The 18,752-nt window shown below is 40.2% G+C and overlaps 2 protein-coding genes across 4 annotated transcripts in view; both read left to right on the plus strand.

The window, feature by feature from the left end:
- Positions 1 to 4,622, plus strand: part of glceb (glucuronic acid epimerase b) — a 44,777-nt gene extending 40,155 nt beyond the window's left edge. For both annotated transcript variants that reach the window (XM_026319940.1, XM_026319939.1), the window contains one exon: positions 289 to 4,622. In XM_026319940.1, the coding sequence (XP_026175725.1) occupies positions 289 to 1,020 (732 nt within the window). In that variant the 3' untranslated portion in view covers positions 1,021 to 4,622. The remainder of the gene's footprint in view (positions 1 to 288) is intronic.
- Positions 4,623 to 9,588: 4,966 nt separating this feature from the next.
- Positions 9,589 to 18,469, plus strand: paqr5b (progestin and adipoQ receptor family member Vb). Of its 2 annotated transcripts, XM_026320004.1 has the most exons (8): positions 9,589 to 9,860; positions 10,541 to 10,668; positions 13,712 to 13,917; positions 14,229 to 14,355; positions 14,919 to 14,963; positions 15,334 to 15,430; positions 16,670 to 16,814; positions 17,413 to 18,469. In XM_026320004.1, the coding sequence occupies exons 1-8, from the start codon at positions 9,807 to 9,809 to the stop codon at positions 17,706 to 17,708; spliced, it is 1,098 nt and encodes a 365-aa protein (XP_026175789.1). In that variant the 5' UTR covers positions 9,589 to 9,806; the 3' UTR covers positions 17,709 to 18,469. The 2 variants fall into 2 exon arrangements, with proteins under 2 accessions (XP_026175789.1, XP_026175790.1); XM_026320005.1 differs by lacking the exon at positions 14,919 to 14,963 and having other exon boundaries at positions 9,590 to 9,860.
- The last annotated feature ends 283 nt before the right edge of the window (positions 18,470 to 18,752 follow it).

Raw genomic sequence — 18,752 nt, forward strand, 5'->3', positions numbered from 1 at the left:
ATGACAAGTAATTTGAAGATATCTCTCTGGGCTTGAGAGTTCATAAACAAAATAGTTGGACAAAAAAAACAGTAGTTAGAGCCCTAAACTAGGCACAACTTTAAATTGGCATTTCAGTTAGTGGTGTAAATATAATACACAATGCCATTATTTTTAATAGATTTTTGTGAAATTCAAAGGTAACTATAGCTGTGTTAACTATGAAACTGACCATATTTTCTTCATAACTACTGTCAAATCCCACTTCCAGTCATTGTCTTACACCTTTACATCCGATTCCATTCTCAGATCATGCCCCGACGGGTGGTACGATTATTCATACATGGGCGTGGCTTTGTCGACAACATTACTATCTCCACTACTGCCCACATGGCCGCCTTCTTTGCTGCCAGTGACTGGCTGGTGCGCAACCAGGACGAACGAGGTGGCTGGCCCATCATGGTTACCCGTAAACTGGGGGAGGGTTTCCGACCACTGGAGCCTGGGTGGTACTCGGCCATGGCTCAGGGTCAGGCCATGTCCACCCTGGTAAGAGCCTACCTCCTCACCAAGGACCAGGCTTACCTCAACGCTGCCCTCAAGGCAGTAGGACCCTACAAGGTGCCTTCAGCACAGCACGGGGTCAAAGCTGTGTTCATGAACAAATACGACTGGTATGAAGAATACCCCACTACACCCAGTTCCTTCGTCCTCAACGGCTTCATCTACTCCCTGCTGGGACTCCATGACTTGACTGAGACAGCTGGAGAGAAATTTGGCAGGGAGGCAGGGCAGCTGTTCAGCCGTGGCATGGAGTCACTGAAGGCCATGCTGCCTCTCTTTGACACAGGCTCTGGGAGCATCTATGACCTGCGTCACTTCATGTTGGGCTCTGCGCCCAACCTGGCACGCTGGGACTATCACACCACGCACATTAACCAGCTACAGCTGCTGGCATCCATAGACAACTCCCCCATCTTCAAGGATGTGGTCAAGCGTTGGAAAAACTACTTAAAAGGGATTCGTGCCAAGCACAACTAGACAAACTGTAACCCACATAAAGAATACAGCTGAGATGACCGAAAAGAGGACGACTATGCTTTGTGCGTAAGAACTGAATGGATAATTGAATCTGAAGTGGGTGCTCACATTGTGTGTCTACGTGCGTCCTAGTTTCGGTTGAAATAAAGGATGAGTTTAGTCGGCTGCAGTTTTCAGCATTAAAACTTTCTCGTGTGCTCTGTTGCAGACTTTATATTTTCTGTAACACTGACTGTAGCTCTCTCTAGTGTTTGTAATTATGCACAGACCTAGTTTCAGAGTGAGTGTTTGCATTCATGAAGTGTGTGTGCGTGTGTGTGTGTGTGTGTGTGTATGCGTGTGTGTTTTAAAATAACAGCTTATGATGTTAGAGAAAGATAAAACTCCTTGCATTGTTTAAACTCAGTCACAGTTCTGACATTATTTGATGCCTCTACCGTGTCCTTTTTCCAGTTGTATTTTTTTTTACCATTTAATCCCAGATCTGGAAAGTTTATTGAAATTACTATGCTGTAAATAACAGAATATATTATACACTACTTGGCGGAAAATGTTGCCAAAAAATCTTATCAACAGAAAATATTTGAACTTTATTTTATTTCACCACTATATTAGGAAAAATATTTTTCTGGGAGGTGGCTGTTAAATATTATTACTTTTTAATATAAATGCCATGTCATGGATTATGTGTCTCGATCTACTTGAATTTAAAATAATAAGAATAATATGGCATGACCACATCTTAAGTCATGTGGCTTGCAAGTAGCACGCTGCCACACCATGAGCATTAAACCCATAAAGTTAGGCCCCAGTGCTGAGGCTTCTGTAACTCTGGTGTGAGATGTTTTAAAATGTGCTGCCGTTCTTAGCTGGAACCACAACCCTCTAAAGTCAGTCAAAAACAGACTTAATTATTCATGTGACATGGCAGAACTCTGGTATAAATAGTTCTGTTTCAGTTTGGGTTTAGCTTGTTTAATAAAGTGATAGTTTCCCATATCAGGCTTCCTGGACAGTGATCCCAACCACAGGTAATTTAGCACCAAAGTGGTCACAGCTGATCACAAATTACAATAAAAGAGACGCCTGAGACATGAGGCGGTAGATTCACTGACCGAGGGTCGCTGTCACTCTGTGTTTATTTGCACTGTTTGCAGAAAGCTGGAAAGCACAGCCAGGTATATTTACTTTTCATCAGTGGGCAGTGAAGTGGACATGGTACTTCCTAGTTTGCAGACTTTACCACACACATAAGCCGCCTTTCATAATATTATTGATCATTTCCAAGGGAGTGCAGATGTAAATGAGCCAATGTTAGCTGATGATAATGATCAGCAGGTAGAAAAGTCCACTAAACTTCATGAAGATCAGTCTAAATACAGCTCAACTGTATCATTTCAACTTTATACTAAAACTTGCATTTCCATTAAACTGACTTTAAATGCTCAAATTTAGATTCAGATGATCCATTGACCTGTCAGTGCGAAACACTGAAGTCTTTAGATCTCATTTTCTTCAGCGTTAGTAGTTACAGCTACATTTCTATTCATTGTCACTCCCACCTTTTCACTTTCATAACTCGTACTTCCAGCTGATAATTGCAGGATCTAAGTGCAGGTTGTGTATTCAGGCAGATAGACATGTGGGCAGCAGAGGCACAGCTGCTTTTCACAACCATGTCAATTTCTAACATTTAAATAGACAATGCCAGGAGTGCTGAAGCCATCAGTCCCAGCAGGCTCTTGTTTATCTCAGCTGTAGTGGGTGCGTGAACTCAGCGTTTTCAATCCAACACTGCCTTGCTGACTGCTCTACGAGGAGAAAGATCCTCGCCAAGATGCTAACAGGTCACCTGGCTAATAGGCTGCTGAGCCTGCACACAGTAGGCAGTCAGGGATGAGTCAGCATTCACTGGCACCACACTCACAAACAAAACAGAGCAGGGCCCTCGGCATCAATGAGACTCTCATCGATCTACCTTGAGGATTATTAATGGGAAGCAGGGGAATCAGGCTGGTGTGTTCTTCTGAAGGTGCTGATGGTGAATTTCCTTCGATCATTCTGATAAAATTGGTTTAAACTTTGAAAACTTTTCCCAGACGGTCTGCTTTTGCTAAATCAAAGAACATATATGATTCATTTCATTCAACATCGTGTAGAAGAGTTGCTTTTTGCTTCCTCCCCCTCTGTTAAAAAGGTAGTCTGAGATTGAGTTCTAATATTTCAGAGAAAAAGATCTAATATGTCATGATATTATATTACTAAGATAAAGAAACTTTTTTTTCAAGGTAAATAGTACCTGTGCAGTACATCATGTGTTATGTACATATATAATGCATATTGTACTGTATGGTAGTTAGTATTTCAGGCAGAGCATCGAGTTGAATCGTTATACACAATCTCTCAAAGCAATGTTGTTCTTACAATATTAATCTTTTACTAATCTTTCTACTATTATTTATTTTCCCAATTGTTTTTGTTTCAAAATCTTTGTTTTTGTTTTTCTAACAGTGTACCTGAAGCTCCATCATTGAGGTTTATATTGGAATAATGGGAGAAATGACTGTACAGAGGGTGGATTCAAGTGTTAGCCCAGAAAGGAGGGGAGAGGACACGTTTTGATCACCTGGGTTTTTTCTATGCTTGCTGATCCTTTTAATTCATTTCCTCGTGGCATTTTCCTCCCAAAAATTATTTGAATAATTGATACCTTACCATTTTGACAGGACAAGTAGAAATATGTAGTTTCAAGGAAATATTCAGGAATTACGGTTTTGTGTGAATAACTAGCTCCATTTTGTTTATACCAAAGTCATTGTTTCAAGTTCATTTGAATTTGTATATTCTTTGTGTAAACCAGTTTCCTTTCAGCATTTTTCAGCATTTACGGATTTTTAAGTCTCCTTGGAGAATGTCACAGAGACACTGCCTTCTGGTAAAAGCTAGTTATTCAAATATAGGTTGAATATGTTATAGCAAAAAACAATGTGTGTAAAACTTGCTTATCGTAAAGGGGATGTGTGCAACTAGAGATTAGCATTTAGTCAGCTACTGTTAAAGGGAAATGAGCCAATAGCTGCAAATTCTCCTTGAAAGTTTGTGTATTAGGATTTTTTTATTTTGAAATGTGGTTTTACATCAGTTGTTTGAATTATTTGCAGAGGAGTAGGATGTTTTGTTAGATAGATAAAAGCACAACTGCCGTTTGTTGTCACATAATTTTGTCTGTATTTCTTTTGGATTTTTTTTTTTCTTTTTCAGGACAATGTGCAACGCCTTCAGTAAGAAAGCTGCTATTATTGTTCACTGTATGTATGAGAACTTCTTTTTCCTCATTTTAGTGTTAGTTTCTTTCTCTCTCCACTATGTTAAGACTTCAACATATGACCACTGAGGTCAAACGTGATTTATGCAATAAAATGTTTACTGGGGTCGTGACATCACAGGAAACCCAGAGCAGTTGTACAGACTTTGCAATCCAAGCACAATGTGCAAATGCTACCATTTTTTAGTCCAAAAAAGGTGTTTATATACAGAGTAAATCTTTGTGCTTTAAAAATTTGCTTTTTAACGGTGTAAAAAATAAACACAGTTTGTTAAAATTCTGCTCTCATGTCTGCCTCTCTTACACTAAACAGGGACTTGACTCAGCATTTCAGCAGCATTTGAATGAAGATCTCCCTGCAGGTGTGGACTGGTATCAAATTTATGTGGTTAGTTTATCACCCCAGTTGATTTTTAAATATTAGATTTTCATATGCTCTCACCCAGTGTCAGCTTGGATTAGCTCCAGACTCACCACAACCCTATACAGGATAAGTGGTGTAGTTATTTTACATAGTGTACATTATACACAATTACAGTGAGTGTTACAATGTTTGGATGTATTTTAGCTTTAATAGAAAAGGAACATAAAATAATCACACACATAAATCCACATGTTAATAAAGAAACAAGATCTCTGCAAGACAAAGGCATCACCACAAAGAAAGTACGTCATTATTGAATTCAAATATACTGTTCATTGGAATCAAACTATTGATTTGATAAGTGTGATCATTTAGTCTGTCCGTTATACATCCTGCACATTTCAAATCTATGACAAACCCTTTGAATTATGGATGTCATTATCAAACCATTTACCCGATTGTTGTTATTGTCATTACTCCAGTTCTAGCTACATAAATGTTTGTTTCTAGGGTCAGATCAGACTGTGTTATACCTAAATTAATACAGTTCGGTTCATCTGCTCCATTGCTAAGCAGCTGTAACTCTGCAATGGAGAAACAGTTTGCTCGTATTGAACGTCCTCGCTGTGAAACTGCTTGAGAAGAAAAGCAATCCTGATTAATAATTTATCCTAATTAGGCTATTCTGATCCAGTGAGAAGCATAGACACCTGAGAAGGACTATAGCTCCTGCCACCCTTTTGCATCTTTCATTACCTTCTGGCGTTTATACAACCCAGTAATAATTTCTCCCTTACAACCACCAACTTCACCCCACAGATCTCATTCATCCTCTTCCCCTGATGCTAACAATATTACCAACCCTCCTGACAGTGAGTCTGTCTCCCAGTCCTGTAATTAGCCCAACATAAACCTGATAAGCTCAGTCCCTTCACAGGCTCCGTGCTGCTCTCTTCTGCCTCCTCTGCTGCCATTCAGATGCCTTTGAGATAGCCCTGATAACATTACAGTCAATCCTTGATACTCCAGTGTTCAGAGGCCAGAGGCTTTATGGTGCCCATAAATTTACCCACTTGATGAAATTAACACACCGTTGAACCCTGCATTATTGGATTTGTTTGTGTGTTGTTTGGAGGTCTCAGAGGAGATAGGACCCTGATGCATATTTATGAATGCAACTTGACAGTTCAAGTCCTCGAAGGTTATTGAGGTTTGTGATCTTTTCACAGTGATGAATGACTTTAAATAATGGGAAAACAGCTTACCAAAATATGCCAACAACACATTATATCAGACGACTTCTTGACTTGGATGCTTGTTGGTCACAAGAAAAAGAAGAAGCATATTTTTCAAAGGCCCTAGTATTGCTTTAAAACTGTTATTGCCCTCATTAGCAGCTACCTAAGCACTAAATTAAAATAAAATGCATCTCCCGTCTCAGTTTTCAAACCTGATAACTGCTGCACTTCTGAGCAGCTGGCATGCATTGGTTTACGTGATAGAGAGCTGGAAAGTCTTCAACTGTGTATTCGCCAGACGAGTCAGAGATGACGACGGTGCTAGAGAACAATGGGGAGACAGAGCAGCAGTAGGTGCAGAGTAAATAGAAAAAATGATGTAGAGATGTACAGGAGAGAAAGCAAGTCTGGTGGGTTTCTAGATTAGGCAGAGGAAAGGAGAAGAAAAAAAAACGCCTGGAGTCTAACCATTAATAATGTATCAGGAGGGTGTCTGCCACACATGCGCCTCTTTTGGAGACACAAACTACACCTCATCAACCAAAACACCAGGGAGGCACCAACTCGTTGAGCAGCTGCAGCACAGCAGCCTGGTTCAGAGCAGTCTAACACCCATCTGTCTGCCCTGCCCCCCCACACCCCCACCCACCCACACACACACACACACACACACACACACACACAAATACAACAGATCACTAAGCAGATTATTATTATTGTGATGAAAATGGTAAAAACGATTGTTTCATTAATTCAAGGAAAGGGCAGGAAAAACAAGACGACTGCACCTGAAATGTTACTGCGTTTATTTAACTGTCATAGTTACCAGTTACTTTACAGATTAAGATTTTCCATACAAAATATATGATCCACTTTAAAAAGGAAGCTGACAAAATGTATTATATGTGTTTTAAACCTTTGGAGTATCATACTGTCACTGGAAGTGAACAAAAACAAACTTCTTTCTGTTTTAAAGAAACAATGGCTCGACAAATGTGAGAAGCTACTTCGTATTTGTGCTGATGCTATACAAATGTTCAGTGTCGGCCACAGGAGGCTCAATTTGGCTTTCATTTAAAATGAGGGGGTGGGCTTCAGCCTGCAGCAAAATCTTAACTTTTTCTCATTACCACTCAATAAAAGATGCAGGCAGCACTGCAGGATCTTTGTGTATCAGCAGTGATGTGCTTTCATTCCCTGTGATGTTTCCTAAAGAAAATGCAGTCTTAGGGTCACTGAAGGATAAATGAATAAACACAAAAGGAAAACAAAGGCAAAACATGAAATCTGAAGGCAAAGTTGGAGGACTCTGAGCTCCATAAAGAAAAAGTTTCATTTGGGCTAAAAATCAAACTATGTTTCAAAAACTTTCCTGTGGATTTGCTCCTCATGCATCAACTGCAGAGCCTGTTCTCACGCAAACCTGTGCAGCTTCTGTTTGAAAGCACTGGCACCTTGTGGTGAAAAAGGAAAGCACCAAAATAGCATAGTAACAGATAATTGTGGCACCAGGGCCAACACCATTTGTAGAGATGGGTCTTATGAAGAGGGTGGAGAATGCTGTGCTGAGGTCACCCTGTTTTTCAAACCTTTCAGTGACACTGCTGTGCCCTGTGTGGACACATCTGCACCCATTTCTCTACTCACTCAGTTTTTTCCTTATAAATTTAAACCTAAAATATATTTAGATTAATTTCCGTTTAAAGGCCTTTGACCTGAAACTAGTGAAGTAGTTTTTCGGCTGTTATTAAAGCACGACTTTACCTCCAGGATATTGTTGTTTCCGGTGACCTCCTGTTATTTCACTCTACCGTACACAGACTTCCCTGTTGGTTTATGGTGCGACTGTGTGCGTGTAATTTAACCCTGATCCCATTTAAACAAACTCCTCAGCAACTCTGGGTGGGTGTGGCTTGGTGTGAGCTGCAGTTTCAGAGCCCTGAAACTTTCTCTTGAAAGGATGGTGAAACACTGTTTTCCCTCCTGGTGTTACATTAAAGGCACTAAAAATGATAAATACAACGATAACACTCAAAGGCATGTTCATCTGTGGCTCTCCACTCAACAGAGACACCTGTTATTTCCCCTCAGTGTGGTATGCGTTTGTTTTTTTCACCATACTCCTACAAATAACTGTGTTGTCATTTGACCTTCAGGCATAACCCCCAGCACTCGACTGCTGCTCAAACTCTTAGTGACTTACACATTAACTGTGCAAACTGACTCTGAGCCAAACCAAAGTGACTTCCAGTCAGACATGAACCTCCTGTCGGTTTATATATGTGTAGCTCTAAACCTGTGGTGGTGCTCTGCCTCTGACCGCAGATCTGCTCCTCTGATAGAAAGTGGAACGAGCTGCTGTGCTTTTGTGCTGGACATGTGTTAGTTCGTTGCACTGAGATGTTGTAATTGTACTTTTCACTACAGTATGGTGGCTTACTGAACCTGGATTTATTGGCTGATGGTTTGGAGGCTTCACTTGAATTTACAGTTTATGTCTCCTCACATTCAAAGCGTTTTTAAACGTGTTCGCTCTAAGATGATTGGATTGAAAGTTTGATACTGAGGTTGAAACATACCAAACCAGAGTAATTTGGGTTTGGGTAACTTTGAGATAAAGTATTAACTTTGCTTTTGTTTGCACTTACATGACGTTTTCCTAGAGGTTACTGATCACTGCAGCTCTCCGTCCAATCAAAAGAGCTCATAAAGACAAAGAAAAGGACTGTTTGCCTTTTTTTCTTTGCAACATGAGCAAACCATCAAACAAATCACACATATCATCTCCTACTTTCCATTTCCTAATTCTGCAGTGGCAGTGAGTGTGTTTGCTTTTATTGCTTCAGAGTTTGAACAAGATAAGAGGCCCGGTTAACAGTGACTGGGCTCGGTCGGCTCTGCTGGGTGTGACGGCTGCCATCGGTCTGAGGGCAGATGGTGACATGTCAGTTTAACCAGGAGACGGGAAAAAAAAAAAGAAGAAAAAAATGAAAGGAACCCTGTTGACTGCTCTGCCAGACCGACTCACACCCTCCAATCATGATATCAGCCTTATCCGGACCAGATGAAACTCAGATAGCAGTTCAATGCTGAACTGAACTGAATCATCTGGCAGGAAAATGGCTAAAAATATTGGTCTCAGTTGCACACCATTAACATCACTCACAGCTGTTTTTTAAGGGAAAATGTTCACCTGAAACCTGCTCTACTGGCTTGACTGATAGGAAGATGATGCAATTACCAAAAGAAGATCTTTGCTATACATGAATGGAAAAATATTGTGGTTAATACCGAACATAAAAGTAGTGACCATGACTGTGGTCTAATCCTGAAAAACTGTTTTCCTTTACAGAGAAATCTTTGATTTATTGTGGCCGAGCAGCAGGTGTGTGTATGTGGCTGTACTTCTGCCTTTGTGAGGACCATTTGGAGCATAATACTATCAGAGTGAGGACTTTTTGGCTCCTTCTCACTTTTTCACACCCCTGTTTGAGGGTTAAGAGCTCATCAAGACTAGAATTCAGTCGAGGTTAGGGTTAAGGCTGCAGTTAGGCAATTAGTTGAAACGGTTAGGGGATGTCCCTGTGCACAACAATAGAAGTGTGTGTGTGTGTGTGTGTGTGTGTGTGTGTGTGTGAGTGTGAGTATACACCTGTGTGCACATATGCTCCACCTCCAGAGAGATAATGAGAGGAGGGAGTGGCACAGGTACCCTGGATATCCTCGCTGGGTTAGAAGAGGGAGGAGAAGAAGGGGAGGAACCTTGAGGACAGCATGGTAAAAAGACAGAGGCAGACCCTGCTGGCGGCCTCAGTTCAGCTCACCTCCCAGACAGCAACCACAGCACCTTGAAGTAGTCATGCTCAGCCTCATCAAATTACCACGCGTCTTCACCATCAATCAAGTACCCAAAGTAAGTTTGTCTTCACTGTGTCTTTACTGGACTTGTAGGACATTTCAGCTTTCACACAGTCAGGCTGAGCTGGAGGGTGAGAGTTGGGCTAAAATATTAAATGAAACACCCCTAATTATGTGAAAGAAAGCTTTTATTTAAAACTGTAAAAACTGTCCATTATTTTGGACATACTGAGTTACACCATTTCTACTTCATTATAGGGAACAAACATTATCCATTACTATGTTTTACCTGTGACTTCATTGCAGAGGCTGAAAATCTAAGCACTTGTTTGTTGTATAAGGATGTAATTGAAATTTTTGATGACACCTCTTTTTTCTGCTGACTCCAAAGTTGCTTTGGACAAAAATATCAGCCTGTTAAACATAATTTAGTGTAAAATGAAGTATTTGGGTTTATGATCCCTTAAAAAGATCTTTAATTTAGGATGGACATGAGCTGTAGGTGTTTCCAACAAAGAAGGCTGAAAGAAGACTCGAAGTGACCACGGTGATGTGTTTATAGGTCTTTATATTAAACATGTAACACTAGGTCCACTGAGAATGTCTTGTGTCTCCTGTTACACATGGTTCAGGGTACATTTGCGTGATTTCTCCTGCCTCTAGAGTACCAGAAAAACAGGTTTCACAGAGTTGTCGAACTGACTGACAACTAACCAAGAGTCTTTAATTCCCAAGGTTTTCCACGAGGACAGCATAATCTCTGGGTACAGGCACCCCCGCAGCTCAGCCACTGACTGCGTCCTGAGTCTCTTCCAGCTGACCAATGAGACACTCAACATCTGGACCCACTTTCTGCCCTCCTGGTACAGCTGACAAATCTCATTCTTGTCACAATGCATCACAAGAATATTCATGTGTCTTAAGATTCATATGTTTTGTAGAGAACTACTTTTTAAACCATCTATCATTATCATTATCATTATCATTATCGATCAGTCATCATCAATTTTGTGCCAGGGCTCAGAAGCTCAGCAGAGACTTGATTCACTCAGAAAGGAAAAAGATTATCACCTCTTTCAAATGAAAGCGCTCACATCTTCTGTGCATTTCATCCCAAATGAAACTTCTTCTTCACCTTCTTCCTTCTCATATCTCAGATGACAACAACAGGCTACATAACAGTCAGGAAGCATTTTTGGACTTGTTTCATCAAAAGGAATCTTGCACAGCTTGTAGGCCAGCGACTGATCTAGACTTTGCTTCCATAATGGCACTAGTGTTTTCTGAAGTTGCAGGTCTTTACCTGTTATCACACAAAAACAGCTGATGCTATTATGGTACATTGTTATTACTGTAGACAGAACATATATGCCCCAAATCATTCACTTACATTCATCAGTCTAACCTGACTTAGGTAATGCGAGAAGGACTGAAAGCACAGACAGGTTTGTTTTGAAGACTTTGAGCCCAGCAACCATGTGGGTCCCATAAATAAAGGATCCTTCACAAGGAATATTTATCACATTGTCTCCCTGTCAATGACCTTTTTGTGTGTTAGACCTCAAGCTTTATTGAACTTGTGTATTTGTCCAGTTCATTTACCTTTTATTTACTTTTAATAGCTTTATTCACCATTGGCCTGTTGCACTAAAACAACAAAAATATGAGTGATTAAAGTAAAGACCTATCATCTTTATCTGCACATGCAGGTTTTTTTCCTGTTCCATCAATGCCCAGTGCATGGCCTACATTACCCATGTGTTAAGTTATGTTTGAAATAACGTTACCTTATCATCATACCTCCCAGCATGCATTGGTTTGGGTTGAAATTCAACAGAAAAGCTATGATGTACACTTGCTTACTTCAAACATTCCTTGCCTCCATGTCTTTCATACACTAATTGCAAACTTAATATCCAACATATACTGTAGTAATTCATATATTGTAGTAACTCAAGTTGTGCAACACAACACCTTAAGGAGCAGAAAGACAGGCTAAAGTGGATGAGCGGGAGGAATTCCTTCCATTCCTGCTTACTGCACATCTTAACACTCTATGTTCATTTTACCTGGAACTCCACAAATGCAATATTTTGACTTTTCAGCTTCTCAGTTCCATGCCTCATTTCTTTGTTTGAAAAACACAACATCAGAGCATGAAGGTAAACTAAACATCCTGATGCAATTATTTTGTCAGCATATGGTGGCGTGTGTGTATGTGTGTGTGTGTTCACGCGTGTCTCAGAATTTACTACTGAGGTTACAACTCCACCTCACCATACTGCACTTCCTCCCTGATGAGATTTCAGTTGCTTTGACTGCACGGTCCACACAGATGAAGTGTGTGTGTGTGTGTGTGTGTGTGTGTGTGTGTGTGTGTGTGTGTGTGTGTGTGTGTGTGTGTGTGTGTGTGTGTGTGTGTGTGTGTGTGTGTGTGTGTGTGTGTGTGTGTGTGTTTCCTACATCTTGGAGAATGAAACCTGTTTACACAGTGGCATGTAGAGACTCAGCTTCCTTGTGGGGACCATAGCAAGGTCTCCACCATGTCAATCACTGATATTAATTATTGTTTTGTCTTATAGTTAGGGTGAGGTTAGGCTTAGGTTTGGGTTAGGATTAGGTTAATTAGGTTAAGGTTAGGATGAGGTTAGGATTAGGTTAAAGTTAGATTAGGGAACAGATTTGTTTAGATGTCACTTTGTGACTTCTGTGCACTGGCATCAGGAGTCCGCCCACTGTCACCTCACTCCCCACTTAAGTGAAAGTGACAAATTGTGATGGGGGTGGGGTAGAGAGTGGGATGGGGTAGGTTAGGAAGTTAAAGTGGGGTAGAGGTTACGGTCAGGGAGAGTTATTGGTCAGGGTACGGTTCAGGTAGGGTTAGGTTAAGGGTAGGATTAGGTTAAGGGTAGTTTGAGGGTTGGGGTAGGTAGGTAGTAGTTATGGTTAAGATTAAATCAGTCCTCAGGAAATTAATGTAAGTCAATGTAATGTCCCTACAAGATATAAAAACAAGTCCCTGTATGCCTGTGTGTGTCTGGGTGTGTGTTGAGGATATACTGGCACATGGGGGTTTGTGTCATGGGGCTCAGCATAGACTTACAGGCCAACAGCTAATGAGCTGATCTGTGCTTAAGGCTTCCATATGAGTTGCCACACTCAGATGTAGTGCTCAGTGATGGGGCAAAAGCACAAATAATGTTGTTTTGTTAATGAGGTGCACTGAGGCATAGAACACTATAGCCTCCTGATAAGATTAAGCATTTTGTGTAGCACTGACAGTTGTTATACAGGCAGCCTGACAGGGAAGACAAGCTCAGTATGTGTCTTTTGAAAGCCATAGCTGATTAAATGTCTTTTTCTGAGTTGTCATAATGTGGGCAATCTGTTGAAATCTGCTACAGAAGGCAGCTGAACAACTGACAGGGAGCTTTCTGCTATGTTGTAGTTTTGCTCGTTAATAAACCTCCCTCTGACTGCCTTACACGCTTAGTGTTTACTGTCACTTCATAGGAAGGACTTTGTTATGGTTTGTTAAAAAATATTTGACATTTTAGGGAAGGCACATGCTTTCTCTCTGACAGATAAAAAGATGAATAACACTCATGTCTGTACATGAACTATGAAGCTAAAGCTCTGAGGAAGGTGGCACAAAAAGACTGGAAACACAGGAAACCAACTGGTGTGGCTCTTTCCACAGGTCACAAATGCTACTGAGCAATGAATCAGGCATAATCATTCCAACAGTAACAGCCGATAAATGATAAATTAAAAGAAAAATTAACATATAGCACCAAAACCCTGTGTGGGTGTTGAGAGGATCACTGATGACAGTGAAGGTTATTGTGGTGGTATCATCCACAAAAACATTGAGTGAACTCTTATGTCTGCTGTTTACCCTGACAGGTACTTCCTATGGAAGCTAGTAACGGTGGTGCTGATGCAGAGTGCATGGCAGGACTCATTCACCTGGCCTCTTGTGGTTTTCCTTGTCTCCTGCTGCATTTACCCATTGGCATCAAGTTGTGCTCACACCTTCAGCACCATGTCAGTGCGGGCACGCCACATCTGCTTCTTTTTTGACTATGGTGGCCTCAGTTTGTACAGCCTGGGTAAGGATACATGGTTCACTGTCAGATAGCCCACTATAGAGCATGACTGGGAAACATCATTAATTTAACAGTGTATCAGTAACTCTGTAACTCTACAATAACTGTATCTTAAAATGAATTGATCATATCTCCTCAGTGGTGACACGAAAATAGTTCTCACTGCCTCCAGTAAGACAGCTCAGCAATAAATCCTGACTTTACGAAGCATTAATGTTCAGTTGCAGATACTGACTGAATATGTGTTGTAATTAATGAGGCAGTAGTTTAGTGGTGATGTTGTGTTGAGCTGCATTGTTTGTGTCCTGCTGCAGGGTCAGCAATCGTCTTTTCAGCTTATGTTTTCCCAGACAAGTGGGTGAACAGCGTCTTCCATCGGTGCTACATCCCTGTCGCTGCACTCAACACTTTGATCTGCACCAGTCTGGCCTGCTACTCCAGGTGCAGTGAGAAAATTCATTCTACACAGCTACCACTAACACTTGGCATTATGGTTTTATTATGAAAATAGAGGAGTGACATGGAAGCAGCACTGTGTGGAGTTTGCATGTTCTCCCAGTGCTTGTGTGGGTTTTCTCCAGGTACTCTGGTTTCCTCCCACAGTCCAAAAACATGTATGTCAGGTTGATTGGTGACTCTAAATTGCCCATAGGAGTGAGTGTGAGTGTGTGAGGTTGTTTGTCTCTATGTGGCCCTGTGATGGACTGGGGACCTGTCCAGGGTGGACCCCTGCCTTTCACCCAAAGAGAGCTGGGATAGGCTCCAGCAGATCCCCGTGACCTTAAATAGGAAAAAGCACAAATACAAATATCTGAACTGCTCTGTCGTTCTCCTTTGTCATAGAGGAGGAGCTTCAGCACTATCACTACAGTACTGTTTCCACATCTCTCTCTTAATAGCATCGGTCACATTGTCAGCACCATAATATTCTTTATGCACTGTATTACTGTTGGCTTGGTATTGCTAATTATTCCTCTTTACATTCATCTCTCCCCACTGCTAAGGCTTGGCTTACCATTTCTGCAATATAATCGTGACATTGTAAAGAGGTAAAGAAAAATATGCTCTTTCGCTCTCTTTACTATGTTGTATAGAAATGTATTTGTTGTAAATAAATCAGATAGACATATCTATTTGCGTGCTTTAAAATGCGTGGTGACATGTCTTTTGCCACCCCACAGACACTTCACTGCTGTATCCATGCAATTCATTGTTTAATATGCTGGGTGTGACCTAACTGTGTCTATGGGACCAACCCTAAACAGTGATTAACTCTAAGTGTAGTTTCAGCTGAGCAGGTTCAAGGAGCTGAATGAATGGCAAAATGTTTTCTGTAATTCTCAGTAAAACAAAGGTGGTACAAGTGTGCTGATATTATACAATAGTCTGCACAGATAACATTTTCTTCTTTTATTTCAGATTTCCTGAATATCAGAGTCCAAAGTTCAGCAAAACTGTCCGTATTGTTGCATTTACCTTCCCCTACCTGTTTGACAACATTCCTCTGTTCTACAGGGTAGGGCCACACTGGTGCACCTCACGCCTCTGTGTCTTCTACATCTGAATTAATGTCAATGGACATAGAAGAGGGTGTGTCTGTGTTTGTGTGTGCATGTGTGTGTTACAGCAATTGATAAATGGTTAGTTTACAGGTTCCTAGATTTAGAGCATACAGTCTAATATAACCTTTAGTGAAAAGTACTGTTACTGTGTTTCCTACTGGACATCATTTCAAAACACAGCTATAATTGGGATGTTGTTCTGCTAACCAATAATGAATCAATTAGTAGTTTAGCAGAAGTTTTTTAAATGTACATTTTAAACATTACACAGATTAAATTACAGGTTGATGTATGATATGATTGTTAAATGTTTCTGTTTTTTATAGAATGTGAATGTGTTTATAGAAGGCAGGTACTATTATAGAAACAAAAAAACAACAAACCACAAATGCATAGAGGATTCCTCCCTTGGACTAGTTTTCAAAATAGTAGCTAGATATTACATTAAGTTGCATTTCTGAACATACATGCTGCAAATCTCACAATTTACTGCAAAGAAGTGTTTTTTGTGCGTGTTTGATACTGATAATGTTGAGCACTAGAGTAAAACATTTACTAGGGACACGTGATTTGGCTTTTCAGTGACAACAAGCACAAACTGTTTTTTTCATGTAATGCAATAAATCACAGTTGAGTGCTTAACTGGATATGAAGTGGATCAAATATTAAACATGGGTGAAACCACCAGGGGCTGGCAGTTGAGAGTTGTGGAATAAAATGACCTTCCAACCATTTTTTATACCGTAAAGTAAATCAGTCATTGTTTCAAGGTGGTGACCTGATTTACAATGCAGCAGATGAATTAAAGGCTTTTAAAAGGATTTACGAAACAATAGCCAAGTACTGTCATGATAGACATCTGAGCACATGAATATGTATCTCTTTTGTGTGTATAGTTTATGAAGCCTCCCTTTGGAAATAAACATTTCTTATATAGCTATTACTCAACAAGTCAGCGGAATACTTTATTTTTGTAAAAATCCTGCCAAAACACACACACATTTGCCCACATGTACATGCATCTTTGTGACTAAAGCCCCAGTCTTATATTCCAAGTCATCTGGCAGCTTCACTGCTTAATTAAATGTCTCAGGAAGAAGTTTAAGGTTGATAACAGTGATTTTCTGCTTATGAATAACAGGGATCGTGCTTTAATCTGTTATCACCACTCCCTGTGTATTGTGTTCATACAGGTGTTCCTGTGTGTAAGGGAGGGTTGTACGGACAATGATACCAACATCCTCCACTACAACCACATCGCCTTGGCTTTCCTCACAGGCTTTCTCTTTGCCACGCATTTACCTGAACGTCTGGCCCCTGGCAGCTTTGATTACATAGGTAAGACTGGTCAGAGAAGTTGTTATTGTTGTCATTTACATGTGTCTGCCCAGAAAACCCAGTGCCCAGACTTATCATGCAGTGTGATTTCAGCTCAGTGTTTTGGGTCACTCTCTCATCTGCAATGCATTCAGTAGCATCCCACTGTAGAGCATTTAGCAGATAACAGAAGAGTTTACTACACTGGTAATGTTGCATTAAATATGTGTAAAGAACTGTTTGGCAAGTTATTTTTTTAAAGAGTTGATGGAGTGACAAGTTTGTAAAAATAGTATTTACAGTGTTGTGATCGTTAGTTTTCAGATCAAATAGTTTGGTTGTGAAAAACTCACTGTCAAATGCCACATTCAGATCTTAAACCACAACATAGAAATGCTCAGCCTGCAGGAAACACTAGATTCCCATTAGCATGTTAAATGTATTCTAAATGTGTTAAATGTTATTGAATGGCGCTAATGCCTAACCACTTTAAGTTTGTTTTTTAATCTGTTGAAATCAGGTTGGAATGTTAATTATTTGCTCAGTGGTGAAGGCTTGAATATACCCCTCTCCTTTCCACTTTAAAATACCAGACATGACTTGATTGCTCCCCCTGCAGGTCACAGCCATCAGCTCTTCCATGTATGTGGCATCCTCGGCACCCACTTCCAGATGAAGGCCATTGAACAGGACATGCTGACACGACGCCCCTGGCTCCTTACACACTCCATTCCCATCACATTTGCCAACTCAGTGGGTGTAGCACTGCTTTGTGTGGTGCTGAATTTGGCTATCATCATCATGCACTGTCTACCTCTATTCTCTGCTCCAGTCTGCCTGCAGAAGAAACATAACAAGGTCCAAAGAAAGGCTCACCCAGGGGAGGCACCTGCTGCTAAATCTCCAGCTTCTTAAGTTACAGCTGAGAGATCATGGTCAGTCACAAGACAATCAGACATGTGAAAACTGCTTTATGGGTGATGAAAAGAACACTTCTGAAGTGAAGTAATATTTGACTGCACTCATTGTGGTATTTGTCCTTCAGGTCTCATTGTGACTGTGACTACTGTTACGTGTGTGGGTAAACTGAAAATAAGGGCACAATCGCTCACACATTATACTCCTCACTGAAAATTCAACATGTTTGTTAGCATAATATGTAATAAATCTAAAATTCCGTTCCTATTTGAAGCTACAAATGTAGCAGGACAGCTACATTATGAGCTAATACGTTATATATTTTGAATTTTTTCTCAGTTCTCTGATTGTTACACGTGATGTATGAAGAGGCTGCAGGCGCTGAAAACCATGTAAATGTTGTAATTTCTATTTCAATGTAAAGATAGATATTTATAGTGCTTGTGCTTATACACAGCCTATTGGACTGTACTGAGCCAAAGTAATGTGACTACACAACTCACATAAAACATATCAGTACAAAATAGTCAGTTATGATGAGTGAAGGTTTTTGTTAGTTCCAAAGTAAGAACTTTATAAATGTAAAGTTCATGCACTGTGTAAGATGTATGATACAGAGCAGTTTATTTCCCTCAAATGATTACTGTTTCTATTGCAGTATGACTTGTCCAATTGTTCCCTTAATGTAAAACCAAAAGTATTTAAGTACAGTGTTATTTATTATGACTTTTTAAAAATAAAATACACACCAAACATGATTGTGTTATGAATGGCTTTCTGTCTCTATGTGTCAGTGCTGTAATAAGGTGGACTCTCGCTCAGTGTCAGCTGGGATTGGATCCAGCCTTCAATTCATCAGTGGTGGAAGAAGTACAGAGGTTATTTACTTAAGTAAAAATATAATTGTAAAGTGTAATAATATTCTGGTACCATATGTTTACTTAAGAAAAAGTAATTAGCAGCCAAATTTACTTGACGTTACCAAAAATAAAAATACTCAATGCCACAATGTTTTATCTGATTCTAAAAAGTAAGTAGTAA

This window comes from Mastacembelus armatus, chromosome 3, assembly GCF_900324485.2.
Source record: "Mastacembelus armatus chromosome 3, fMasArm1.2, whole genome shotgun sequence".
Taxonomy (NCBI): Eukaryota; Metazoa; Chordata; class Actinopteri; order Synbranchiformes; family Mastacembelidae; genus Mastacembelus; species Mastacembelus armatus.

Excerpts from the sequence above, each read along its gene's own strand:
- paqr5b (XM_026320004.1), top strand. The coding sequence starts at position 9,807 with ATGCTCAGCCTCATCAAATTACCACGCGTCTTCACCATCAATCAAGTA. Across the intron at positions 9,861-10,540 it reads CCATCAATCAAGTACCCAAA|GTTTTCCACGAGGACAGCAT; the intron begins GTAAGTTTGTCT and ends TTAATTCCCAAG. Across the intron at positions 16,815-17,412 it reads TGGCAGCTTTGATTACATAG|GTCACAGCCATCAGCTCTTC; the intron begins GTAAGACTGGTC and ends CTCCCCCTGCAG.